The 24,238-nt window shown below is 41.2% G+C and overlaps 1 protein-coding gene across 1 annotated transcript; it reads left to right on the top strand.

Annotated features, from left to right (window-relative positions):
• Positions 1–10,545: 10,545 nt before the first annotated feature.
• On the top strand, positions 10,546–15,340 carry BRS3 (bombesin receptor subtype 3). Its single transcript, XM_073358465.1, has 3 exons — positions 10,546–11,095; positions 12,837–13,188; positions 13,849–15,340. The coding sequence occupies exons 1-3, from the start codon at positions 10,662–10,664 to the stop codon at positions 14,242–14,244; spliced, it is 1,182 nt and encodes a 393-aa protein (XP_073214566.1). The 5' UTR covers positions 10,546–10,661; the 3' UTR covers positions 14,245–15,340.
• The last annotated feature ends 8,898 nt before the right edge of the window (positions 15,341–24,238 follow it).

The raw sequence follows: 24,238 nt of genomic DNA, 5'->3' as shown, positions 1-24,238 counted from the left end.
CTGCATGATTCTGAGCAGCATCTGGTCACTAGTAATTATTCAAGGCAACCTTTTTATGAGAGAAATACATTTAATTAGTGTTGGAAATGCTACAGTATCCAGTGGTTAGAGCTCCATTCTAAATCACATGTGTTGTAAAAAGGGCACATGGGCCTGAGCAGACTTTTTGCGAGTGAAATACAAGACCTCATGGTAACATCTGATCAGAAATGAGCCTTTAGATTTGGAAGTAAACACAATTCTACTTTCAAATAGTAAAAGGTTTATCAGCGTCTCTAGAGGTAGAAATAACACCATCCCACTACTTCTGTCTTTCAAGAGGTAGCTCTGATAAGCTGTCAGAATCATTGCTTAGCGATGCAGCACCGAGAATGATAATTTATTGGTTAAAGCCTGAGAGAATGGCTTCCAAACTTGCTAAAAGATGTAAACCCAGAGTGTCTAGTAGAGGAGCTGGTGGAATTTAATTTTCTTTGTGATATTTGACAGGTGGTGAAAGGCATTTACCAGTCATTAGCTTGAAACTCCTACTGTTCTCCACCACTGATACATCACATCCTCCCAACCTTCTTGACAGCTTCTAAGAATCCCTGAATCCTAGTTTCAATATACGAATGGTCAGAATCTGTTTTCATATTGGTTTATTAAAGGGATTTATTTGGAAAATGAGAATAAGAAATCTCTTAATTTCTGTTAGCAGATGAATGCTCTGAAAATGAAATAACTCATTTGGAGTAATTCTTGTGGGCATCTTTAAAGCTTTAATTATGCATTTAATTTGGATCCAGGAGCTTTCTATTATATGCTAAATACTCTCTGATGCTTAAAAGCATTCAGTATTGTATATTAAGATTGAACTATACTATGCAACAGATAATTATCCTATACAGTATTTTGATTTTTAACCTGCAAGTAGGTTTCCCTTAATGATTTGCCTTTCATTTAGCAAATAACAGTCTTCTAATATCTAAAGAAAGACTGAACATCTAGGAATATCCCAGACATCTAACTGTAAACATTATTGAATCTTCAGTGGATATCAAAGGATAATTTACACAATATGTAATGATTTAACAATCATGCAGTAATGCATGTGTCTATTGCACAGGTTGTTAATATGCCTTAAATACGTTGGGCTAGAATGTGACTTGGACTACATGCCCATGCAGAGGAGTGAGAAATACCCATACGCTACAGTGTGAGCTACATGGAACTTGGGCCTGAATGCTGAGGAGTAAGCAGATGCTGGACGCCCATTCTGTCTCCTTTGAGGAAGGTGGGTGGGAACAGGTGAGGAACTGGTGGAGTCTTGGCGCCATCTCTCCTAGTGCCCTGCTCTGTGTACTTAAGCTGGCTTGGCAGTGATGTAATTCTGTGCTGATCCAGATCTGTGTGAATGACACAAAATTGAGAGGTATTGCCAATACTTAGGAGGAACAGAATATCATAAAAAAGGGTCTGGATAACCTTGAAAACTGGAGTAATAGAAATGGGATGAAATTTAATTGTGCAAAGTGCATGGTCATGCACTTAGGGACTAACAACAAGAATTTTTGCTATAAGCTGGGGACTTAGTTGGAAGCAACAGAGGAGAAGAAAGACTTGGGTGTACTGGCTGATCACAGGATGACTATGAGCTGCCAATGTGATACGGCTGTGAAGAAAGTTACTGCAATCCTGGGATCAACCCCATCTCCACCACCATGGGGCTCTTGGTGGTGGAGATGGGGTTGCCACCAAGGATGGCATCTAGCTCCTTACTGAAGTGGCAGGTCTTTGGCACAGCACCAGAGCGAAGGTTTGCCTCCCTTGCCTTCTGGTATGCCTGCCTCAGCTCCTTTTTCTTCGCATGTCACTGATGCATGATCTGTTTGTAGCCCTTTTCCAACAGCCAGAAGAAGTCTGACATAGATATCAAAGTTCCTATGGCTGGAGTAGGGCTGGGACTGGGCAGCCTCCTCTCCCCACAATACCAGCAGATCCAACAACTCAGGTGTGCTCCAAGCCAGAGAGAGTTTACTGTGTGCCAGGGTCAGCTGGGAAGATGCAACGTGAACGTTCAACACAGAGCAAACAGGAAGTGGAATTTCAAAAATTCTCGGGCCTTTAAAAGAGGAGGGGCGAATGTCTGTGTACATGGGTGCAGGACAGCAGAGTCTGAACTGCTGACTAGAGCAGTCAGGATGGGCATTGTGGGACACCTCCTGGAGGCCATCTGAGCGACATAATCAAGCACGGGGTCTACACTAACACTTTGTCGATATAAATTTGCCACAAAAAGCTCTACGCATCTTGTCGAGGTGGGTTTATTTTGTTGGCAGAAGGAGCATTGCAGTGTGTACACCATCACTGTTTTGTCGACGAAACCTGACTTTTGTCAACAAAACTGTGTAGCGGAGAGAAGACCTAAGACACAGCTAAGTATTTCTAGGCACAGACAATACAATTACTACCTAGCAAGCCGAGTTAAAATAATCCTAAAGAGCACAGGGTGGTTACACCAAATGGCATTTCCCTGTCTAAAAATTCTCTATACCTGCCAGTTTAGTTGTGAATCTTTTTCATGTATTTCAGATAAACAACAATCAACCCTGCCTGTCCAATAAAATGATAAAAATAAAATACAAATATACTGCACAGAATAATTACATATTAGACAAGTTAGTCCTTTAATAGGAATTATGACCCTGATTGTTCAATTCATGCTTGGTTTGCTACAGTGCAAATGGCTCTGGTAGGTATTTTTTCTAAGTGGGTATTACTGCACAGTTCATAGAAATTACTTAAAAGACAGCATGCATTCTGCATTAAAACAGAACATTTTCATTCAGAGAAACAATTAAATGAAGCACTCTGAAGTGGTTTATTTCTATGATCTTGGAGCAGGTGAGTTTAAAACGAACATTCATTTTCTGTAAAATACTATACTTTAAGAATGAAAGTCAGAATTACCCAAAGTGATTTTCTCTTAACACCTCAGGATACAGTTTAAAAATACCCTGCTCTTGCTGCTTACTGTTTAGGGTAATGATGTCATTCCCCTCTTCCTTTTCCCATTTGGATTTTCACAAAGGAAATCCATCGGAATCTCCTTTAATTTTTTAAAATCTGTTTTGCTTAAATTCAGACTGGAAAACAAACTATTCTCCTTGAAGCTGAATATCTACCATATGAGGTCTGATTGGTAGAGATCCATAATCATGAACAGTATGCACATTTTGTGGCTTTTCACATATTTTGCTGGATTCCCTAAAATCCAGGGGAGTTTAGTTTTTTCAAAGTGAAATTTCCATCTACTAGAACTTTGGCTGTGAAAATATTCTCTGCTCTATAAATCAGTGCCTGGATGCCTTGTAAATCTGCAGCCAGGACCCTTTCCAATTCAAACAATACCTCCATCAGAAATTCAAACAGCTTCCAATCCTCCCTGGGAACAATCAGTTGTATTGCAGAAGGAGAGTAATCAATTCCAGTGAGATCAGTGTAACCACATTTTGCCAATTCAACAAGTAAAACACCATTTCCAGTTCCAATGTCAAGCACAGAGCTGTCCAGAGGGATCTTTTGTTTTTCCATCCATCTGATTAAACGAATCATGCTTTCGTCTCCAAACCAAATTTCCCCAGCATCTCCACTCTCCTGAAAAATCTGTAATTCACTTTCATATGCAGCATCCCAGTGCTCTTTGGTCCCCAGGGAAGAGGGGCCGAAGTCGGGCCCCAGCCCCGGGGAGTGAGGGGCAGGCAAGCCTCTCCTTGACAGCTCTCACTGAGGATGTACGAAGCTGGTAAATATCTAAACTGTGTATAGAAAGAGCAGACCTAAGCAGAAAAACTACTGCTCGAATTTGGCATACTCATGTAAACTGGGGAGGAAAGCTGTACTATGCAACTACCATACATTAGAGATAAATAAAGGCAAGCTAAATGTGTCCCCATATTCCCAGGTAACATTGGTTTTTAAATTGTAAATATTATGGAATTGCCCTGATCCAAAACTCTGCATCAGAACCACTCCCCCCTCACCAGATTGTGACAGCTGGATTTAGATCCAGAGTCCAGATCCTTGGCTTTGGCTGAGGAGCACACAGTACAATTTGGGAGTGTGTGAAAAGAGGTCTTTATACCCTCCTTGTGCTCCCTCTTCCAGCATTGCTTTAATTTGTGCCAGCTGTTAGCAGTCCCAAGGGGTCAATATGGCAGCTGAGGACTGCCAGAGTGCAGGGAAACCAATCATATACCTCCTTTTCACTGAACATGCCCCCTATGCTAGCTGCTGGAAGAGGTGGTAGTTTAGGAATCTCAAAGCCACCAGAGGATCCCTTACGCTGAAGTGATCTTCCCAGGGTCACCTCCATCTGCTTAGGTTCAACATCCTCCAATAATGTGATGCCGAGTGGTCAAACTGCAGAGGAAAATCTGGGCCTTAGGGTACGTCTACAGTACAAAATTATTTCAAAATTATTCTATTCGAATTTTTGGAAGCGATTTTATACATTCGGTCTTGTGTGTCCCCACTAAAGTGCTTGAATTCGGCGGGGTGCGTCCACAGTACTGAGGCTAGCATCGAATGTAGGAGTGGTGCACTGTGGGCAGCTATCCCACAGTTCCCGCAGTCCCCACCGCCCATTGTAATATTGGGTTAAGCTCCCAGTGCATGACGGGGCAAAAACATTCTCGCGGGTGTTTTTGGGTGTGTGTTGTCAGTCGCTCCTCCCTCCGTGAAAGCTATGGCAGACATTGTTTCGCGCCTTTTTGGCGTGCAGATGCCATACTGCTTTCAGCAGACGGTGCAGTACGGTGCGCCGCTTCTCTCCTGGTACTATGAATCCACCTCACATTTCCTCTCATCTTTCTATGTAATCTCTGTAAGTATCGACTCTTTGTCTTCCTCATCAACCGCTTCCGCTCACAACTCTGCTCAGCCATCGTGAACTGAGCAGCACAGCTTTTGCTGCCAACTGTGCTCTCCCACTCTTGCTGCGCTACCGAGCTTCTCCATGTTGTCTGTCCTGGGCTCCCACCTCCGTGAAAGCTACAGAAGACAACCATTTCCCTTCGGCTATCGTAAACTGAACAGCACTTCTTCCGCTGCCACTCTGCTCTCCTACGTTTCACGCCCTTTTTCCAGGATTACCCGGGCAGGCGCCATTGCTACGGAGCCCGCTCAGATCTCCGCTGCAGTTTTGACCATTGTAAATACCTCACGCATTATCCAGCAGTATGTGCAGTACCTGCAAAATTGGGCAAGGAAGTGACAACAGCGCGATTACTATACTGATTAGGACATGGACACAGACGTTCCTAGAAGCATGGCATGTGGCAGTTGGGAGATCACGGTGGCGCTGGGCCAGGTTCATACCATGGAATGCTGATTCTGGGCCCGGGAAACAAGCACAGACTGGTGGGACTGCCTAGTGTTGCAGGTGTAGGATGATTCCCAGTGGCTGCAAAACTTTCATATGCGTAGGGCCACTTTCATTGAACTTTGTGACCTGCTGTCCCCTGCCCTGAAGTGCAAAGACACCAAAATGAAAGCAGCCCTCACAGTTGAGAAGTGAGTGGCCATAGCCCTGTGGAAGCTTGCAAAGCCTGACAGCTACTGGTCAGTCGGGAATCAGTTTGGAGTGGGCAAATCTACTGTGGGGGCTGCTGTGCTGCAAGTGGCCAACGCAATCATTGACCAGCTGCTATCAAGGGTAGCGACTTTGGGAAATGTGCAGACCATTGTGGATGGCTTTAATGCGCTGGGGTTCCCTAACTGCGGTGGGGCGATAGACGGAATGCATATCCCTATCTTGGCCGGGGCGGCCAGTACGTAAACTGCAAGGGATACTTTTCCATGGTGCTGCAAGCACTGGTGGATCACAAGGGACGTTTCATCAACATCAATGTGGGATGACCGGGAAAGGTGCCTGACGCTTGCATCTTCAGGAACTCTGGTCTGTTTGAACAGCTGCAGGAAGGGACTTACTTCCCAGACCAGAAAATTACTGTTGGGGATGTTGAAATGCCTATAGTTATCCTCGGGGATCCAGCCTACCCCTTAATGCCAGGGCTCATGAAGCCGTACACAGGCACCTTGGAGAGTAGTAAGGAGCAGTTCAACTATAGGCTGAGCAAGTGCAGAATGGTGGTAGCATGTGCTTTTGGACATTTGAAAGCGCGCTGGCGCAGTTTACTGACTCGGTTAGATCTCAGCACAACCAATATTCCAATTGTAATTGCTGCTTGTTGTATGCTTCACAAGATCTGTGAGAGTAAGGGGGAGACATTTATGGAGGGGTGGGAGGTTGAGGCAACTCGCCTGGTGGCCAATTTCGCACTGCCAGACAACAGGGCGATTAGAAGAGCACAGCAGGGCATGCTGCGCATCAGAGAAGCTTTGAAAGCCAGTTTCATGACTGGCCAGGATACAGTGTGACAGTTGTGTCTGTTTCTCTTGAAGTTACCTGCCCCCTATATATATGAAAGGAAATAACGTCACAATTGTTTAAAAACCTTTCTTTATTATTTGTTGCACAACACATTGAGAGAAATCAGAAGGTAGACCGGGGGGGAATAGGGCGGGAGGAGAAGAGAAGGACAAGTCCAGAAACCAAATCAAAATTTCGGATATGCCAGCTTTCTGCTGCCTGTGCAATCCTCTGGGGTTGAGTGTGTGGGTCACTGTAGCCTCCCTCCGCCCCGTGTTCTTGGGTGAGGAGGCTATGGAACTTGGGAAGGAGGGAGGGCAGTTATACAGGGGCTGCAGCAGCAGTCTGTGGTCTTGCTGCCTTTCCCGCATTAGATCCACCATACAGAGCATGTCAGTTCGCTCCCCCATGAGCTTGACCATAGCATCCTGCCTGCTCTCATCGCACATGTCCCTCCTCTCTTCGTGTTCATTTAACGCTTTACAGGACTCCACAATTGTTTGCCTCCACACATTCAGCTGGGCCCTATCAGGAGGAGAAAAAGGGAGAAAAGGATACATTTTAGAGAACAAAGGGGGCACTCTTTCTCAGTGAAACAGGCAATTCATAGTATACAGTACACGTTCTTTCTGTACAAGGTCGCATTTTGCCTCTTATACTGAAGTGCCTGCCACTTTGGTGTGAGTAAGCCATCACACACAGCTGGGCAACAGAATTAAACTTGCAGGCAGCCATGGTAAGCCCTAGGGGCACGCGGGGTTCTGCTTCTTCCGCATTCATTTCAATGCTTTCAAACTGCCGGTTCCCCTTTCCCATAGCAAGCAATGCCTGGTGGGTTTGCCATATAAAAGGAGGGCCTGCAGTCTCTCTGGGATGATCGCTTCATACATCACCTCCCACCCCCCGCACCCACCACGTGGCTCCAATGAGGCTCTGAGCAGGGATGAGCCCTTTAAACTAAACGCGAACAGCCCAGCACAGCTGGGTTTCCCCCCACCGCATGGCTCTGATCAAGCTCTCACTCACCAGAAGTGCCTTCTCCAGGGTCATGGTCCGGGAGCCCACCTTGGGAGTGTGGGGAGGCTGTTGGCTCCAGCGTTAAGACTAGTTCCTGGCTGGGGGGGGGGGGGGAACGGATTCCCCACTTGCTGCCTGTGCACTGTCCTCCTCCTCTTCGTCCTCCAATAACTCATCCTCCTCGCTCCGTGCAACTCCCCCCTTGTAGGTGTCTACGGACAGTGGTGGGGTAGTGGTGGCGTCACCCCCCAAAAATGCATGCAGCTCATGGTAGAAGTGGCATGTATGGGGCTGTGACCCAGAGCACCCGTTTGCCTCCCTGGCTTTTTTGTATGCTTGCCTGAGCTCCTTGATTTTTGTACGACACTGTGTCCCTGGAGTAGCCTCTTTATGTCATGGCCCTGGAGACTTTAGCGTACGTATTTGCATTTCTTTTTTTGGAATGTAGTTCTGCTATAACAGATTCACCTCCTCAACATGCGATGAGATCCAGTACCTCCTGTTCAGACCACGCTGGAGTTTGTCTGCGAATCCGGGACTGCGTAGTCTCTTGTGACGGTGGACTCTGCATGGTCAACTGTAATGGTGGACTGTGCTGATGGTCACCTGTGCTGATGGTGACCAAACAGGAAATGAAATTCAAAAATTCCCAGGACTTTTACTGCCTACCTGGCTAGTGGATCAGAGTTGAGAGTGTTTTCCAGAGCGGTCACAAGGGAGCATTCTGGGATAGCTCCCGGAGGCCAATAACATCGAATTGCGTCCACAGTACCTGTAACCCGGAACTTTGATCTCGATTTTAGCGCTACTGAGGTGGAGTACAGAAATCGGATTAAAGAGCCCTTTAAATCGAAAAAAATGGTTTGGTCGTCTGGACAGAATCAGTTTTATTTCGAATTAACTCGGCTAATTCCAAAATAACCGCGTACTGTAGACCAAGCCTCAGATTTTATTTTGTCTGCTCCAATCTCTCTAGTGGGTCTGAATATCGTGAGACTTTGGGGAAGTTCACGTCTGGATTTATATCTTAACGCTGCATCGTGGGCCAATCTTGAATATAATCCCAATGTGAGTTACAAATTTATCTCAGCTAAATCCCAGTTTTAGGTACACACATCTGGTTTCATTCTCTGTGCTATTCTAGTAGATGTTCAACAGTTTGTGGATTGTATTTGTCCCCCAGTGAATAAAAATAATGAAAGCAATTAGTTCCTAGTGTTTGGAGATACATACTCCTCCTTTACAGGGAATCTAAACATTTTACATAACTATGTGACATTAAGCTGTCACAATGTGCTACAGTTGCAACACTCCATATTAAGCATAATGTGCACAACTATGCCGGTGTGGGTGGACAATATAATCAGGCCATCTTCAATGGCACCTAAATTTGTGAGCAGCCTACACACTGTACCCATACAATGGGACTCATGAGGGATGATTGTGATAAGAACTTATTTACTAAAAAGAACCCAATAAAGGGTCCTAATTTGAATTTTTGACTTACATACTTTTTATGTATCCAGGACCTGTTTTTCTATACAGACTTGACCTGTGTGTATCCTGCATGCCCCTCTAATCTTTGAATGTCAAATATGGCATAGTGGTGAGTGCAGATATTTTGGCTCTCACACAGAAAAATCAGGAGTTTCCTGTATGGTTTTAGGATCTGATTTTTTTATTACTTTAAATGGAACAAGCTCAATTTATGCTAATTGGATTTTGTACTGAGATCCAGCAAATGCCCTCTATCAAAAATTCATATTGTATATAGATTAGTGGAGAGAAATAGACAGTGATTCAAAATATGGATGCTGTAAGGCTGCGAATGAAGGAAAATGTCCTATTGTCTAACAGCTAAATAAGGGAATGTGGAGAAAAAAACTCCAGATACAGATCTTTGCCCTTAATCATCCCTCCCTTTCCCAAGCTGAGGAAAAAGAGAGTTTTGCCTGCTTATATTAAGGGTATATTTGACCCAGTGGGTCCAATTCCCAATATCTTGGGGATGCAAGTCAATGAGGTCATCTCAGAGCAGAATTTGGTCCATAAATAAAATTTGACTGTTAATTGCCTAATCCGGGATACTAAGAGCCACAGCACCAATAACTTTGAAGTAGTGTAACATAAAGAAAGCTAATAAGTTACTGTTCTATCAAATTATCTGTGTTATCAGTTCTACTATCTACATGCTCAACAGTTTGTAGATTGTATTTGTTAACCAGTGAATTAAAAATAATTAAAGAAATTAGTTACTAATATTTGGAGATACAGACTCCTCCTGTATAGGGAATCAAAACATTTTCCATAACTATCTGGCTAAAGATCTGTATTATCAGTCCTACCAGTCATATCTGACAGGTATGTGTGATCACAAAATAACTGGCCTCAATTCTGCAACCCCTTATATATCTGCTTAATTTTAACCATGAGTCGTTCTAATGAAGTCAATGGGATTGCTCAGGTCAGTAAAATTAAGCACGTGTGTAAGCATTAGCAGCAATGGAGCCATAGTTTGCTGCCCTAAATTGTCTTTTGGCAGCCCACGGGATTACTGTGCTATACCTGAATTTGTCCACATTTCTGTAGGGCACTGATCTAAACAATAGTAAAAATCAACACAGCTTCATAACTCTATATCTTTTCCTACAGATGTTCATTTTCTGTGTTTCAATACATTTTTATCCAATATTAACACATGCTGCGGAGCACTATGTTGATTAGCAGACTTTACACTTACCTATAATCTTTTGAAAACTGGAAAGGTTTCCTATATAAGTAGTACAGGGTACATTTCTTTTGTAAAAATATTTTAACAAAGCCTTAAGGAATATTTACTAGGTAATATGCAAAAATAGCTGTTTTAATAAAAATAAAAAAGCATCTATTCACAAGTACCTCAATGAGAAAAAAAATGACTGCAGAACATACCTTTAAGAACCCATTTTCCTCTCTTTTCCTCCTCCCTCCCCACCTTCAGTGGCTGAAAAGCCAATCAAAGAATTCTCCACCTCCCACACAGTTCAGTACTGGATCTGGGTGCATTATCACAATCATACTTTGGGACTTTCGAGTGGTGAAAGAAATTATTTAACGCACTAAGGAATCTTAATTTCAAACATAATTCTATACCTTTTAAATGGTCTTTCTTGCCGACATGCTACAGGTTGAGAATTAAACATTTCTCATCAGTTTCAACTCAGCCTGGATAGAAGACACATTTAAAGAGATGTCTCTAGCACACTGGCATTCAGCTAATCAGACTTCACATGCATCGGTCAATATTACAGAACAACTGAGATCTATCACTGACAATGATATTGTAGATCAAGGATGGACTGAAGACTCCTTTCCAGGATTAGAAATACTGTGCACAATTTATGTTACATATGCTGTAATCATTTCAGTGGGTGTCCTCGGAAATGCTATACTCATCAAAGTCTTTTTCAAGATTAAATCAATGCAGACGGTTCCAAACATTTTCATAACCAGCTTGGCTTTTGGAGACCTGCTTCTTTTGTTAACCTGTGTGCCAGTAGATGCAACACGCTATATTGTGGATACGTGGCTCTTTGGAAGAATTGGCTGCAAGCTGTTATCTTTTATCCAGCTAACTTCAGTTGGAGTATCAGTGTTCACTTTAACTGTTCTCAGTGCTGACAGGTAGGTCTGTAGCAATTTGGTTTGTCAGGAAGTACTTGTGCATTAAGACAGAAATGAATAAAAAGGGAAGAAGCTAACACTTTGCATTAATTTGTAATACTTAGTCCTTGGATAGATAAATATGATGTTAAATGTTCCCATTAAAAGCTAGATGATTTTTTCCAGTAATCAGTAAAAATCAACTCCAATTTGTTTAAGTTAAGAGATCAATATTCTCTGAAAGTGTAAAAGAATTCTTTTTAATGAAGTGAATTTTAAAATAATTTTAAAAAATAAATCTGACCTTTTATTAGTTTTAAGTGATGTAAGAAAGACATTTTTCCCTCTACTGAATCAAGAAAGATAAAAGGCTTACAGCAGGGAAAAGATAGTTTGTATATTGGTGCTACCTAGTGGTGTACAGAAGTAGTCAATGAGGATGAACAACACATCCTCATGTGAAAATGACTAAGGATAATGGGAATCCTTCCATTCACTTCAACGGGCTTTGGATCAGGCCTTAAAACTCTAACTAAATTGACTGCCACTTAGAGGTAAAAGTGTCTACATATTATTTTAAATCTTGCTCTGTATACATGTGTAAACTGTCCTGTATGAGTGTGACCTGGCGTGTGATCACAAGAACACAGTGGGAAACAGATATTACACTGATTTTCCACTGAATGCATCCGATGAAGTGAGCTGTAGCTCACGAAAGCTTATGCTCAAATAAATTTGTTAGTCTCTAAGGTGCCACAAGTACTCCTTTTCTTTTTGCGAATACAGACTAACACGGCTGCTACTCTGAAACCAGATATTACACTGTATCCTATCATTTTAAGTTCTATGCACTTCTGCACAGATTGTTTTGCACAAGGAATCAGTGCCAAAGTTTTCTTTTGCCTGGTCCAAAAACATGAACAAACCAGCAGCAATCAAGGAATGGCTTGAAAATGGCAGGAAAATAAACATCCCTGAACTTATAAAGCCCCTTGCGAGCAGACTAGCCCAGCTGGAGTAGCAAAATGGTCAGTTTCCCATTCCCCCCTCATTCCAAGTCTGAGAGCTTCTTGGTCCTTCTCCTAGGCTGAACTAGACTGGAAGGAGCACTTCATCTTCCCTTCAGGTGCCTTCCTCTGCCTTTTGTTGCTATGTCTACCTCAACAAAACTTTAAACCCTTTCATGCTTACCTTTAATGTGGGGCATATGCAACTCCACACAAGGTCTTCATATTACATATCTTTGTAAATTCCTCATTTACCTCCCCTTGTGCACCCATAATACAGAATATACAACTCCACCCTCAGTCCCCCCAAATATTAACTTTCACACAAAACCCCTCCAAACACTAGATGGCACCTCTCCTCAGCATAATTTACAAAGCAAACTGAATTTGGAGTTTGCAGGCCAGTCTATTTTGGAGATACTGTATGATCATTCTGGGAGAGGAAAGTTTCAAGACAATTAAAGTCAATAGGATATAAGTACATGCTTAAAGTTCATCCTTGAGCTTCTGCCTTCCTTATAGAGAGACTAGCATCACTTCAAAACACAGAAGAACAAATGCATAATTATGTATATATCTAGCATTTTAAAAACTAAAACGGACCAAATTCACCCCTTTAAATTCCCAAGACAATTATGTCAACCTCAGTGGAGATATATCAGGCATGAAGTTGTCCCCACAAATTTAAATTATTGGTGCTCAAGACTGATGTTACTGCATTTTTTCTAACACTATGATGTTGGTTGTGTTTCTAGGTACAGAGCTATTGTTAAGCCCTTGGAACTGCAAACATCAGATGCAGTTCTGAAGACCTGCTGTAAAGCTGGCTGTGTTTGGATTGTCTCCATGATATTAGCAATCCCAGAAGCTGTATTTTCGGATTTATATTCATTCAACAATCCTGAAAAAAATGTATCTTTTGAAGCATGTGCCCCTTATCCTGTATCAGAGAAGATACTGCAAGAAGCTCACTCTCTAGTTTGCTTTTTGGTGTTCTATATTATACCGCTAGCTGTCATTTCTGTCTATTATTTTCTTATTGCCAAAACATTGTACAAAAGTACATTCAACATGCCAGCTGAAGAACATGGTCACGCCCGTAAACAGGTAAGGAAGGATCACAAACTAGGGTGCCCAGCTTATAGAAGTCTAAGCATACTGGCTGAAATCTTAATTTAATTTGAGTGCGAACATTTTACATATACAGTATACACAATAGACAAGTAACAAGCCTAGGTAAAGTGCAGCCTGTATACACAGGCAGCAATAGCCCTGATTCAGCAAGGCATTTAAGCATGTGCTTAAATACTATTGATTTAATTTTAAGTATGTGCTTAAATGCTTTGCTGAATAGCGATGAATTATGCTTTGCTGAATTAGGGCCACACTGCATTTAGGAGCTATGGCACCTTTCACTAAATTCTAAACACTGAGGGACGGAGCCTGCATTAGAATGCATTAGTTAACGTGTTAACATCACATTCTTAAATCCTTGTCTAGATGAGGCCTCAGTGGGTTCTATCAGACCAAAGGGTGGGAGAGGGAGTTTCATAGTCAGATGTTCCCAAGTGAAAATACCCTGTCCAAAGCCACAAAAATGTATGGGTGAAAATGAAAATGCTTTAGTTTCTGCTTTGTTTCCATGCTGACTTTCAATACTTATCGTATGTAGACTGATTTTTATTAAGGGTCTCAGAGCCCTCCAGGGAGTAGCATAATACATAAATACGTAATATTAATACTAGATATGCAATTATTTTTTCCTAGATTGAATCCCGAAAGAGAGTGGCAAAAACAGTGCTGGTGCTAGTCGGTTTGTTTGCCCTCTGCTGGCTGCCTAACCACATTCTCTATTTGTATCGATCTTTCACCTACCACTCTTCTGTAGATGCCTCTGCCTTTCATCTTATAGTCACTATTTTCTCCCGGGCTTTGGCCTTCAGCAATTCCTGTGTCAATCCCTTTGCTCTTTATTGGCTGAGTAAAAGTTTCCGGCAACATTTTAAAAAACAAATCTTGTGTTGCAAGGCAAGGCTTTCTACACGGCCTCCCAGCAACACACCTACCAGAGCTCTGTCAGCCACAGGCAGCACAAATGGCTCAGAAATCAGTGTTACTTTGCTAACAGATTATAGTGTCACAAAAGAAGAGGAGAGTGTTTAGTTCTTCGATCATGGAGAAGAACCAACATCATGCATTTCCCAAGATTCTAGTGCACCAGGACGCTGCTAGGAGCTACAAGTAAACAAAAGAATGCATCCTTTATACAGTCTGTGAAAGCATCTTCAGCAGGACGTCTTAACATCTTCAATTATACAATGGGGAAATCACACCAGTATGTGTGGGGAAAAGAAGAAACACAACTGATGTAAGCTCAGTCAAGAGGATAGTGCCTATTCCCCGGGAATGCTATGCATCCTTTCCATATGCCTGAGGTTTCTGCACCAAGCTGACAAAGTTAAGCTCAGTTAAACAAAGTTAAACTCACTTGAGCTGCAGGACTATTTTTGTACTGGCTCTGTGTTCAGAGAATTAGAATTGCTGTTATACTCTTGGCCACAGAGTAGTGACAATGAGCGCTGCCTTTTGTTGAGTACTTATGTTGTCTTTGATGTTTTTTAAAATGGAAGCAGCTCTCCACAGAATGACAAACCAGAGAGGTTTCTTATTTTGTCACTTTCCTTGCACCAAATATTAATGCTCAAAACTTTGGAGTGAAAGTTTAGGGGGAGGTTATTATTTTTCATAAACTGAAATTAAACCATGCTGAAAGTTGTAGCACGATGCTGAGACAGCACTAAGCTGTGGTCTACACTACAAACGAATGTCAGTATAACTGCGTTGCTCAGGGGAGTGGAAAATCCACCCCCCTAAGTGACGCAGTTATACCAACCTAGCTCCTGTCAGCTATAGACAGTGCTATGTCAGCTTCTCCTGTTGTCATAGCTGCTGTCTCTCAGGGAGGCTGAGTCCCTATGCCAACTGCAGAAACTCCCCCATCGGCATAGGTAGCACAGCTGCAGCACTGTAAGTGTAAACAAGCCCTAAGAATCAGAAGCTTTAGATCCTATTCCATAGTCTGTCACTCACTTGCTGTGTGACTCTGGAAAGTTGCTTACTGTATGGCCTGATTTTAAGAGGTCTGAGCTTCTACGCTCCTAATTAAGTCAGTGGGAGCAGCAGGCACTCACATCTGTTAAATGGGGATAATCATACTTACCCACCTTTGCAAAGTACTTTGAGATCTATAGATAAAAAAGTCCTATAAAAGGACTAAGTGTTATTATTTAGCATTATATTGATCAAGGGAGGAAAAATCAATCTACCCTATCAACTCAATAGTCAGAAAGAGCTAGAATAAGTGCTGGAAGTTAATTTACTTTATAGCAGTGGTTTTCAAACTTTTTTTCTGGCAACCCAGTTGAAGAAAATTGTTGATGCCCCTGACTCAACGGAGCTGGGGATGAGGGGTTTAGGGTGCGGGAGGGGCTCAGGGCGGGGGCAGAGGGTTGCGGTGCGGGAGGAGGTCAGGGCTCTTGGCTGGGAGTCCAGGCTCTGGGGTGGGGCCAGGGATGACAGGTTTGGGTGCAGGAAGGGGGTCCAGGTTTGGGAGAGGCTCAGGGCTGGGGCAGGGGATTGGGGCACAGGGTTGGGGGGCAGGCTTACCTTGGGTGGCTCCCAGTCAGCGACACAGCGGGGGTTCTAAGGCAGGCTTCCTGTCTGTCCTGGCACTACGGCCATGCTGCGCTGCGAAGCGGCCAGCAGCAGGTCCGGCTCCTAGGCAGAGGCACTCAAGCAGCTCCGTGTGGCTCTCGCCCATAGGCACTGCCCCCCACCAGCTCCCATTGGCCAGGAACCGGCCAATGGGAGTGTGGAGCTGGTGCTTGGGGTGGGGACAGCGCATGGAGCCCTGTGGCCCCCTGGGCCTAGGAGCCGGACCTGCTGCTGGCCGCTTCCGGGGCACAGCACGGTGTCAGAACAGGAAGGGACTTGCCCGCCTTAGCCAGGCAGCACCACCGACGAGACTGTCAATGGCCCGGTCAGCAGTGCTGACCAGAGCCACTGTGACCCAGTGCCTTACATTCCGTGACCCAGTACTGGGTCTCGACCCACAGTTTGAATACCACTGTTTTATAGTAAGTGTTAGATTTTTGTTTTCCAGGTTATTAGAATAAGTTTCTTTCATAATGGAAGGTCCCCTTGCTCTCAAGTCAGTTGACCTTCTAGATGAGAGACATACATGCCAGACAATAATGGCTGTAGACAAGCAGACTGTATAGCACTGAAAAGTTCAATATGACTATTGGCATGGGTCAGCTTCCCTGTCAGGGAATGCTGGGAAGCCAGCCTTCCTGGCTCCGAGAGTTACAAAAGTCCTGGAAGACAGACATTTTATGAAACTTCTGAGACCTGAACTAGAATTTTGCTTTACAGGAAATGAGTCAGGAAATCCCAATGGACCTTCCATTGTCCAAACTGAGGAAACAGAATTTCCATCTGAATAAGAAAGCTGGGGAGGAACTTATAGAAGAGAGACTATAGTGTAGGTGTTAGTTTGACAAAATTTGGTATGGGCAGGGTGGAGAAGTCATTTTATTTCCTAATTAGAAGGAAAATTAACTGTTGAAGATGCAACACGTTTGAGCAGCAATTACTTGTAGTGCCCCTAGCAATAGTGACTGGTATGTAGCAAAATGGAACACTGAATAAGGGGAACATAAAAGTGCCTTCAAGTCATGTTTACCCTCCCTCGCTAGTCCTGCGCCAAGCACAGCTTGGCTGGAGCAAAGAATCAGGCCCCATGTACCTTGAACAGCATTTAGATGCCTCCCTTCCCTTTGCCTCTAATAGGGATATGGGATAGGCCTACAATTGATAAATAAACCACACAAATATGAACAAACTTTTAGCTTCATGGAGTTGAACATGGGGAACTTTAAACAAAAGAAAGCATTCTTTCCTCACCTAGAGTTTGCGTTTAAATTCCATACTTTCATACCCCGCATTTCTGAAGGGCCTCTGGAAAGTGAATCTGCCATGTGTTTCCAAATTTTAGACACTTTCTCTGCTGACGGCTAAACTTTAAAGTATGTAATCTTTGGGTATTCCTCATAACAGCCCCTAGAAATGTCAGCTTCTAAGATTCACTATTTTCTTGTTTTACATTAGTTACTTTTTGCCTTCTTTCAGACTAGTAGCCGTGTTAGTCTGTATCCGCAAAAAGAAAAGGAGTACTTGCATGCATCCGATGAAGTGAGCTTTAGCTCACGAAAGCTTATGCTCAAATAAATTTGTTAGTCTCTAAGGTGCCACAAATACTCCTTTTTTTTTTTGCCTTCCGTATCTATTGTTCTAAATGAGCTAACTTGTTGCTATTGTATGCTTTTATAAACGTATGTTTCCGCTGTACATTGTACATTTGACAGTTAGGAATCAACTATATTGCAGGCCATGACAGGACCTAACCATTCCATCTGTCAGTGAATGGGATGTAGGCAGTTGTGCATAGTGCTTGAAGCAGGAGTTAGGCCTACTGGTTAGAGCAGGAGTCAATAGCCAGGGTCAGAACCATAGGCTGAGGCCAGATGCCAGAGCCAAAGGTCAAAGCCAAAGTCAGAAATTGGTGCCAAATGTCAGAACCAGGTTACCTGGAGGCAAGGCAGGAGCAGGATTGGGTCTGAGGCACATGCTATCATAGCGATGGGCAAATGCTCTGAGCAGCCGCCAAATTGCTGGGCTTAAGAGCTGGTCTGTGGACTCTTCCCAATAATCAAGCAGTCTACTACAGGCCAGCTGCACTCATTAGGTTGCCCAGAGACTGGCTCTGCTGCAGGCCCAGATTCTTGACACCATCATGTAACACACTATATGGTTTTATCGTTCTACCTTTTTTCAACAATAGTTATATTTGCACTCTCATGATACATCACTCTGATACAATGTATTGGTTAACATTTACTTTATCTGAACAATCTGATGTTACTACTCGGTCTATCCACCTAACAATCCATATGTAATGAATAATATCTCTCTAGGCTACCAACATTAGACATAGGGAAAAGGGGTTAAGTCTTCGTTGGCAATCTTTTCTTAATGTTTCTTTCTAGAAAACAGATTATAAGTGAAATTCAGCCCTGGGTAATGCGGATCTAAATCTACTCAAATTAAGGCTGTGATGCCCACTTACACCAGCACTGAATGTGATTTAGAAAAGAACTGTAACATGATGGAGTCTGGATTTATAATGCAAATTCATATTGAGACAGAGAATATGCAAAATATGTAAAAACAAAAAATAATTGAAAACTAGGGGCTCAATCTTGCAAAGCCTTACTTGAGTAAGTGCTACTAATGTAACATGAAGGCTTGCAGGATCGGACCATATATTATTTTATGAATGAGATATATCCCCAGGTTGCTTTTTTTTGCATGTATGTAAGATATAATTTAATCTAATGATGTTTTAATTTGCTTGGGCACATTTTGTGCACATTTAATAGCCTCGTTAACTATAAAGGCCCCAATTCAGCATAGGACTTATTAGGATTTAAGAAAGTGCTTAGATGCTTTGCTAAATCAGGGCCAAAGGATTTCTTCAGGCTGAAAAGTATTATTCAGCTGAACTTAAAACAGTCTAGCCTCCAGTAAAATAATTCCAGTGTCTCTTCACTTATCAAGGGGTTCCTTAGTTAAACGACCCTTGGCTCCAAATCCTGACTTTCAGTTTTGTGGAACTTGCTTGTTGCATTTGTATTATTTAGTAATTTTGACATAATATTTTAAAAATATATTTATATGTTTAAACCAAAAAGTTTTTTAAAATGACAGTCACTACAATATTACTGCTCTTTAGGTGTTGTAAAAATTACCCGCTTGAATGAGTAAAAGTGTAGACATTGTTAAAAGAACTGTTGCTAACATGAATATTATCAGTATTTCAATTTGTGCTTATCATAATGTAAGATACTGGCTTAGGACTGAAATCACCTTTCAGTCAGAAAAGCAAACCAAATCATATCAAAGCATGCATGTATTGTAAGAAGCTGAATCTCTGGCAAATAGAAATGCTGAAGTTATTTCATAAAAATCATCAATTTTTAATTCTTTTTCTTTTACGCTTCTCAGAAAAGAGTCTTATTTTACTGTAAGTAGTTTAACATGGGCTGCCTGCTGACAGTAATGTATTTCTGCTAAGCATATTACAACTAAAGAATAAACTAAAGTTGCACACAGCTAAAGTGTTTGTACATTTCAATCAGTGGTACTTATTCAAAAGAATACAGGCTCGATGCAATGGATGATTTTTGGCTCTGCAGCAGATGCTCTATTCAGCAGAAAGGTAAACTATTTCATGGAAGTCATTTTCTTTGTGAATATGGAGAGTATTGGCCTGAATTTTTAACATACTGGGCTGATCCTGTCATTTTTATGCAACTTAGACGGCCATTGAATGTAATTGGAACCTTATGTGCATAAGGACTACAAGGTCAGCCCTAGTGTAAGGCACAACCAAGTGTAACCTCTCTGGAAACTCAAGAATGGCCATTTAGATTTGCCCAAAGGCATTTTCCTTTAAAAAATATTCTGAATTCTCTGTCTGATTACTAAAGGGTGAAATCCTGTGGCCCCATTGAAGTAAATGACAAAATTCCCATTCACTTCACTGGAGCCAGAATTTCACACTGTATTTTTACTAACTGTCACATTCAGAGCACTAATAATCAACTCTGAAGAGCTGGGAACCCCCTTTTATCAATGAATGGAGTCACAGCCAGCCATCAAATAATCATGGTGCAACATCTTAACATTGTTTTGTAATATTTGTCTCATGATGCTGGTTTGAGATGACACACCTCATCACACATTGATGCAAAGCACTGATGCAAACGTTGTAAGATATGTGACTCTCTGAAACTCCCTTCAATAAAACATAAAAATCTCCTCTCTCTTCACTGCACCTTTGGCTGCTGTCAGCTAACCAGGAGATTGAAATGCAAAAGTTAGCACACAAAGACATCTGATCTCTTCTGGGGAGCTTTAGGTAAATAAACTAATCAATGTATTATACTATATATTTCACATTTAACACACGTATACTTGATGTATACTTGAATGTGTGGTGTTTTGTAAAAGTTTTATCTGAATGAGTTTGGGATGGCTGAAGTACTTACGAATCAATTGTACAGGTCATCCAAAAATCAAACCTTATATCACAATATATTCTCATGCATATTGTTTAATAGCACAGATTTTAAAGAGAAATTATTTTAGAGAGTTTTAAAAACAATTTATTGATACTATTCTAATATGTTTCTGCTTGTAAAATGAAACACCATTAGTACAATAAATCCAACAGCAGTCTATGAGAAGGAAAACGTATTTATAACAGATTTCTGAAACCTCTAAAATAGCTTTTCTATATATAATAATGTAGCAATTTGCAATCTGCTATCTCATGAGCTAGCAAAAGTACTGTGTTCCATTGTAAACTATCCTTGATGATTCAAGATATTGGATTTTAAACCCATCATTGCTCTAAAACTTAATACTGTGTGTTCTGTGTCTTAGGCCAGGACAGGGGAAATCCATGTTTGGGGAAAGAAAAAAACATTTTTAAGTGGTATCTCTTTGAATTTGCTGTGCGGTTGGAAGTGGTAGTAGTAATCTCAGTTGAGACAGATTGGGCTGCTTAAACTGTCAGCCAATTTATCACATGGTTCTGCAGTTTATCATCACTGGACATTATTACCACATATAGTAAGCCAGTGGATGTTTTACAGCTGTAACATATATGATACGGATAATGTCCTGCATTCAATAAGTAATTACTTACTAATAAATTACAAATTGTTTCATTTTATTCAACTCTTTTAGAATATATCTGAGAACAGACAACTGCATGGAAATTAATGAGACGAAATACAAAAAGGAACATCACAATTTTCTGAAGCAGCATGTGACAGCTGAAAAACCAGTTGTGTTTTGGCTTTCATTTCCTTGAAAAGCATGCTACACATCATACAATGTTGTAATCCTAACAGCAAAATACTGTAATACATATCAGTCAGCTGGTCAATGCTACGCTGTATTTAATTTTTTAAAACAGAATAGTCATATATGATTAAAAATGGGGACAAACAAGTATATGTTTCTTACGTATACCTCCTGTATGTTGGCAGGTTGCAATTTCAGCAGAAGATATGCTCTTTGTTTTGTCCAATTAAAAACAGCTAGGAAGCCTGTGCTGGCCAGCCAGAAGGAGTGCAAGATAAACTAAAAAAATAAATGAATAGAAGTTTGTTCCGAGTCATAAATGAAGAGGAATTTAAAATTTCACATTTAATGCTCATAAAAAATGTACTGTTAGGTCTAGATACTGAAGTCCTTTAATTATTCATTGACCGATTACATCAGAGAGAGCAGGGAAAGCATTCCTCACACTGCCCTGCCAGCAGGCCTAAGCCTCAACCTGGAGGAATCATGTTTATGTGTGAGAGGATAGTTTATTTTCCACACTTATTTAATGCTTGGTCTCTATACTGAAATTGACAACAGTGGTGCTAATTAATGTAAGATGTGGGGTGGTACTCTGATGTGGACATTTATCGACTGGAAACTGAACTGACACTACTGAACAGGCCATCCAACAGGCACATGATGGTAACTTTTGGACATGTACTGCCTGACTTTAAGAAATGCTGAGCACCGGTAATGTATATTGCTCAGCACTTCTGAGAATCAGACTCTTAATGATTTGGGATGGTCTCCTACTCTGCCCTGAGGTAGAAAGCTCTATTAACCCATTACCACTTCCCAAGTCATCCAGTCCTCCATAAATATGAGTTAAATACTTACTGTATTTGCCAAAGGTACTGATATGGGAAACTCTGTTACACACAGATCTGACAAAACAACCAAAGCAGTATAAAATGTAAGCTGTATTCTCTTCACAGCATTCAGAGACATTACTTTGTATTGATGTTGTTTCCCCTCTGCCTCCAAACAAACATCAGAATCAGTTTTTGTAAATGCTTACAATAATCTGATCTCAGTTACTCTTCATTTTCACCATTTTAACTGAAGTCAGAATCTGGATCAGCAGATGTCAAATTCCCTTAACCGGATCATTGTAGTTCTTCCTTCAACACTCTAATTTAGGCTGTGCTGAGCTTCCTGGATTAAAACAACACTTCATGGAAACAGCTTTTCCTGGCATGTGTGCGGATGCTTTTATTCAAAGATATGAAAATAAAATTTAGGTTAATGAAAAAATTGATGTTAATTTTGCAAGCTTTGAAACAAAAGTAACTCAAATGCCTCTCAGCTGTCAGTTTGTAACTGATTGTAAAACAGTCTTTGGACCACTATCATCATAGCTCTGCCAAAAGAAAATTCTTGAAAGATGTCACTAACTACACATTGGATGTTCTTTGTATACCAGCCAGGGATTACTGAAAGTCTATATTTATAGCTGTAGCAATCTTATATGACAGTCTGTTGACTGGCAAATTAACTGATCTCTGTCTCTCCTCAGAGCTTTACTCTGATTTTACTACCATTCCAGTGTATATGACAGTAAAGATATATTTGCTCCTAGAATATTGATTTCCAAAAAGCTTCTAGACTGCATACCCTTCCCATTATAGGGTAAAAAGTTTGTTTTGTAACTGCAGCAATCAACAGTTGCCAAGCCGTAAGGATTTGTTCAACTATGTTTTTATTTAGAAGAAGAGTTAAAATAAGTTATACAAATACTTCAATTTTGTAGTCCTAAGCCAAAATTAATGTAACAAAAGTCAACAGAATATGCTTTCTTTATAATGCACATAAAAACGTTTTCTAGTCATATTCTTTTGCAAATAAACATACTTGCAACTCAAAAAGTCTCCCGATCACCTTCTGAAAAATCACTAGATGATTTGGTCACAGTTTAGGGCAACTGCACCTGCATTCCCCTTCCATGGTCCAGCAACGACACCCATTTTTAGACTTCTGGCTCCCAGCTGTCATCTCTCTTGGGTAGAGACCTATGTCTCTTTCCCTTCTGATCGGGGGCTGCACACTTCCCTGTGTTATTGCCAGCAAGTCAGACTGCCTAAACACACTAGTGTCTGTGCTTTGCTCTCTCTTCAGAGGCAATAAACAGCATAATTGCCCTCAATTAGAAGTTACCACACAGCTCTTTCTAAGCAAGCACATTTATTTTCAAGGTTGAAAGCATTACAGAAAAAAAAACACATTAAAAACAACAAAAGAATGTACCCACATGCTAATAAGCTTACCAAAAATCAACAACTCCAGAAGAGTGTGTGATAGCAGTCAGTTCTTCAAACCCCACAAAGGATGGGGTTTTTTGGTGGTTATAAGTTCATAACAGCTTTACTTCATAACAAGCACGCTCATGCATAGTATTTCTGTGGTGCATTAAGAACTTTATCATTAAATGTTGTGCTTTATTAACCAAGTAGATGACTATTACTCTACAACAATAATTATAATAATACTGATACAGCATCCCCATCTTCTCCACAAATGCACTGAGAACATGACAAATGGAATTAAAATACAATAGACACTGATGAAGAATTAACTAATTTCCCACTTGAGTCAGTCTCTGGTACTGTCATTAAGAAAGCAATCTTCACCCATTAAAAAACAATTTAAAATTCAGAGTACAAATTTAGTAATTTGCACAGCACCAGTATAGCTTTTTGAACAGTGAGCCAAAATACATTCTCTAGAAGCTGTAAATACGAATAACTTATACTATTCTTTGATTTCTAAAAAGCAGATATTTGGGAGACAGTAAAAGTATTTTAGAAGTTTCAGCAAGGGACACTTCTGGAAGAGGGGACATTTGGTCATGTCCTCTGCTCCAACACCTGAGGCAACACAACATTTTGAAGCAATACCAGTGTATAGTCCTATCTTTTTTTGTTTAGTCCTGCCAATAAAACATTATGAAAATGGGCTTTCTATCAAATGGAAGATGGCTGCCTGCTCACAGAAAAACAGTGCAACACCAGAAGTAGGAATTATTGTTCAATTCTAGTATATTTTGATATTCTTGAATGATCAATGGCTATTACATCCATCATTGACTATTAGCCAAAATGGTCAGAAACGCAACTCCATGCTCTGGGTATCCCTAAACCTC

Source organism: Lepidochelys kempii, chromosome 9, assembly GCF_965140265.1.
Source record: "Lepidochelys kempii isolate rLepKem1 chromosome 9, rLepKem1.hap2, whole genome shotgun sequence".
NCBI classification, from domain to species: Eukaryota; Metazoa; Chordata; order Testudines; family Cheloniidae; genus Lepidochelys; species Lepidochelys kempii.
Note: the sequence above shows the minus strand (reverse complement) of the source record. Positions and strands in the feature narration are given on the sequence as shown.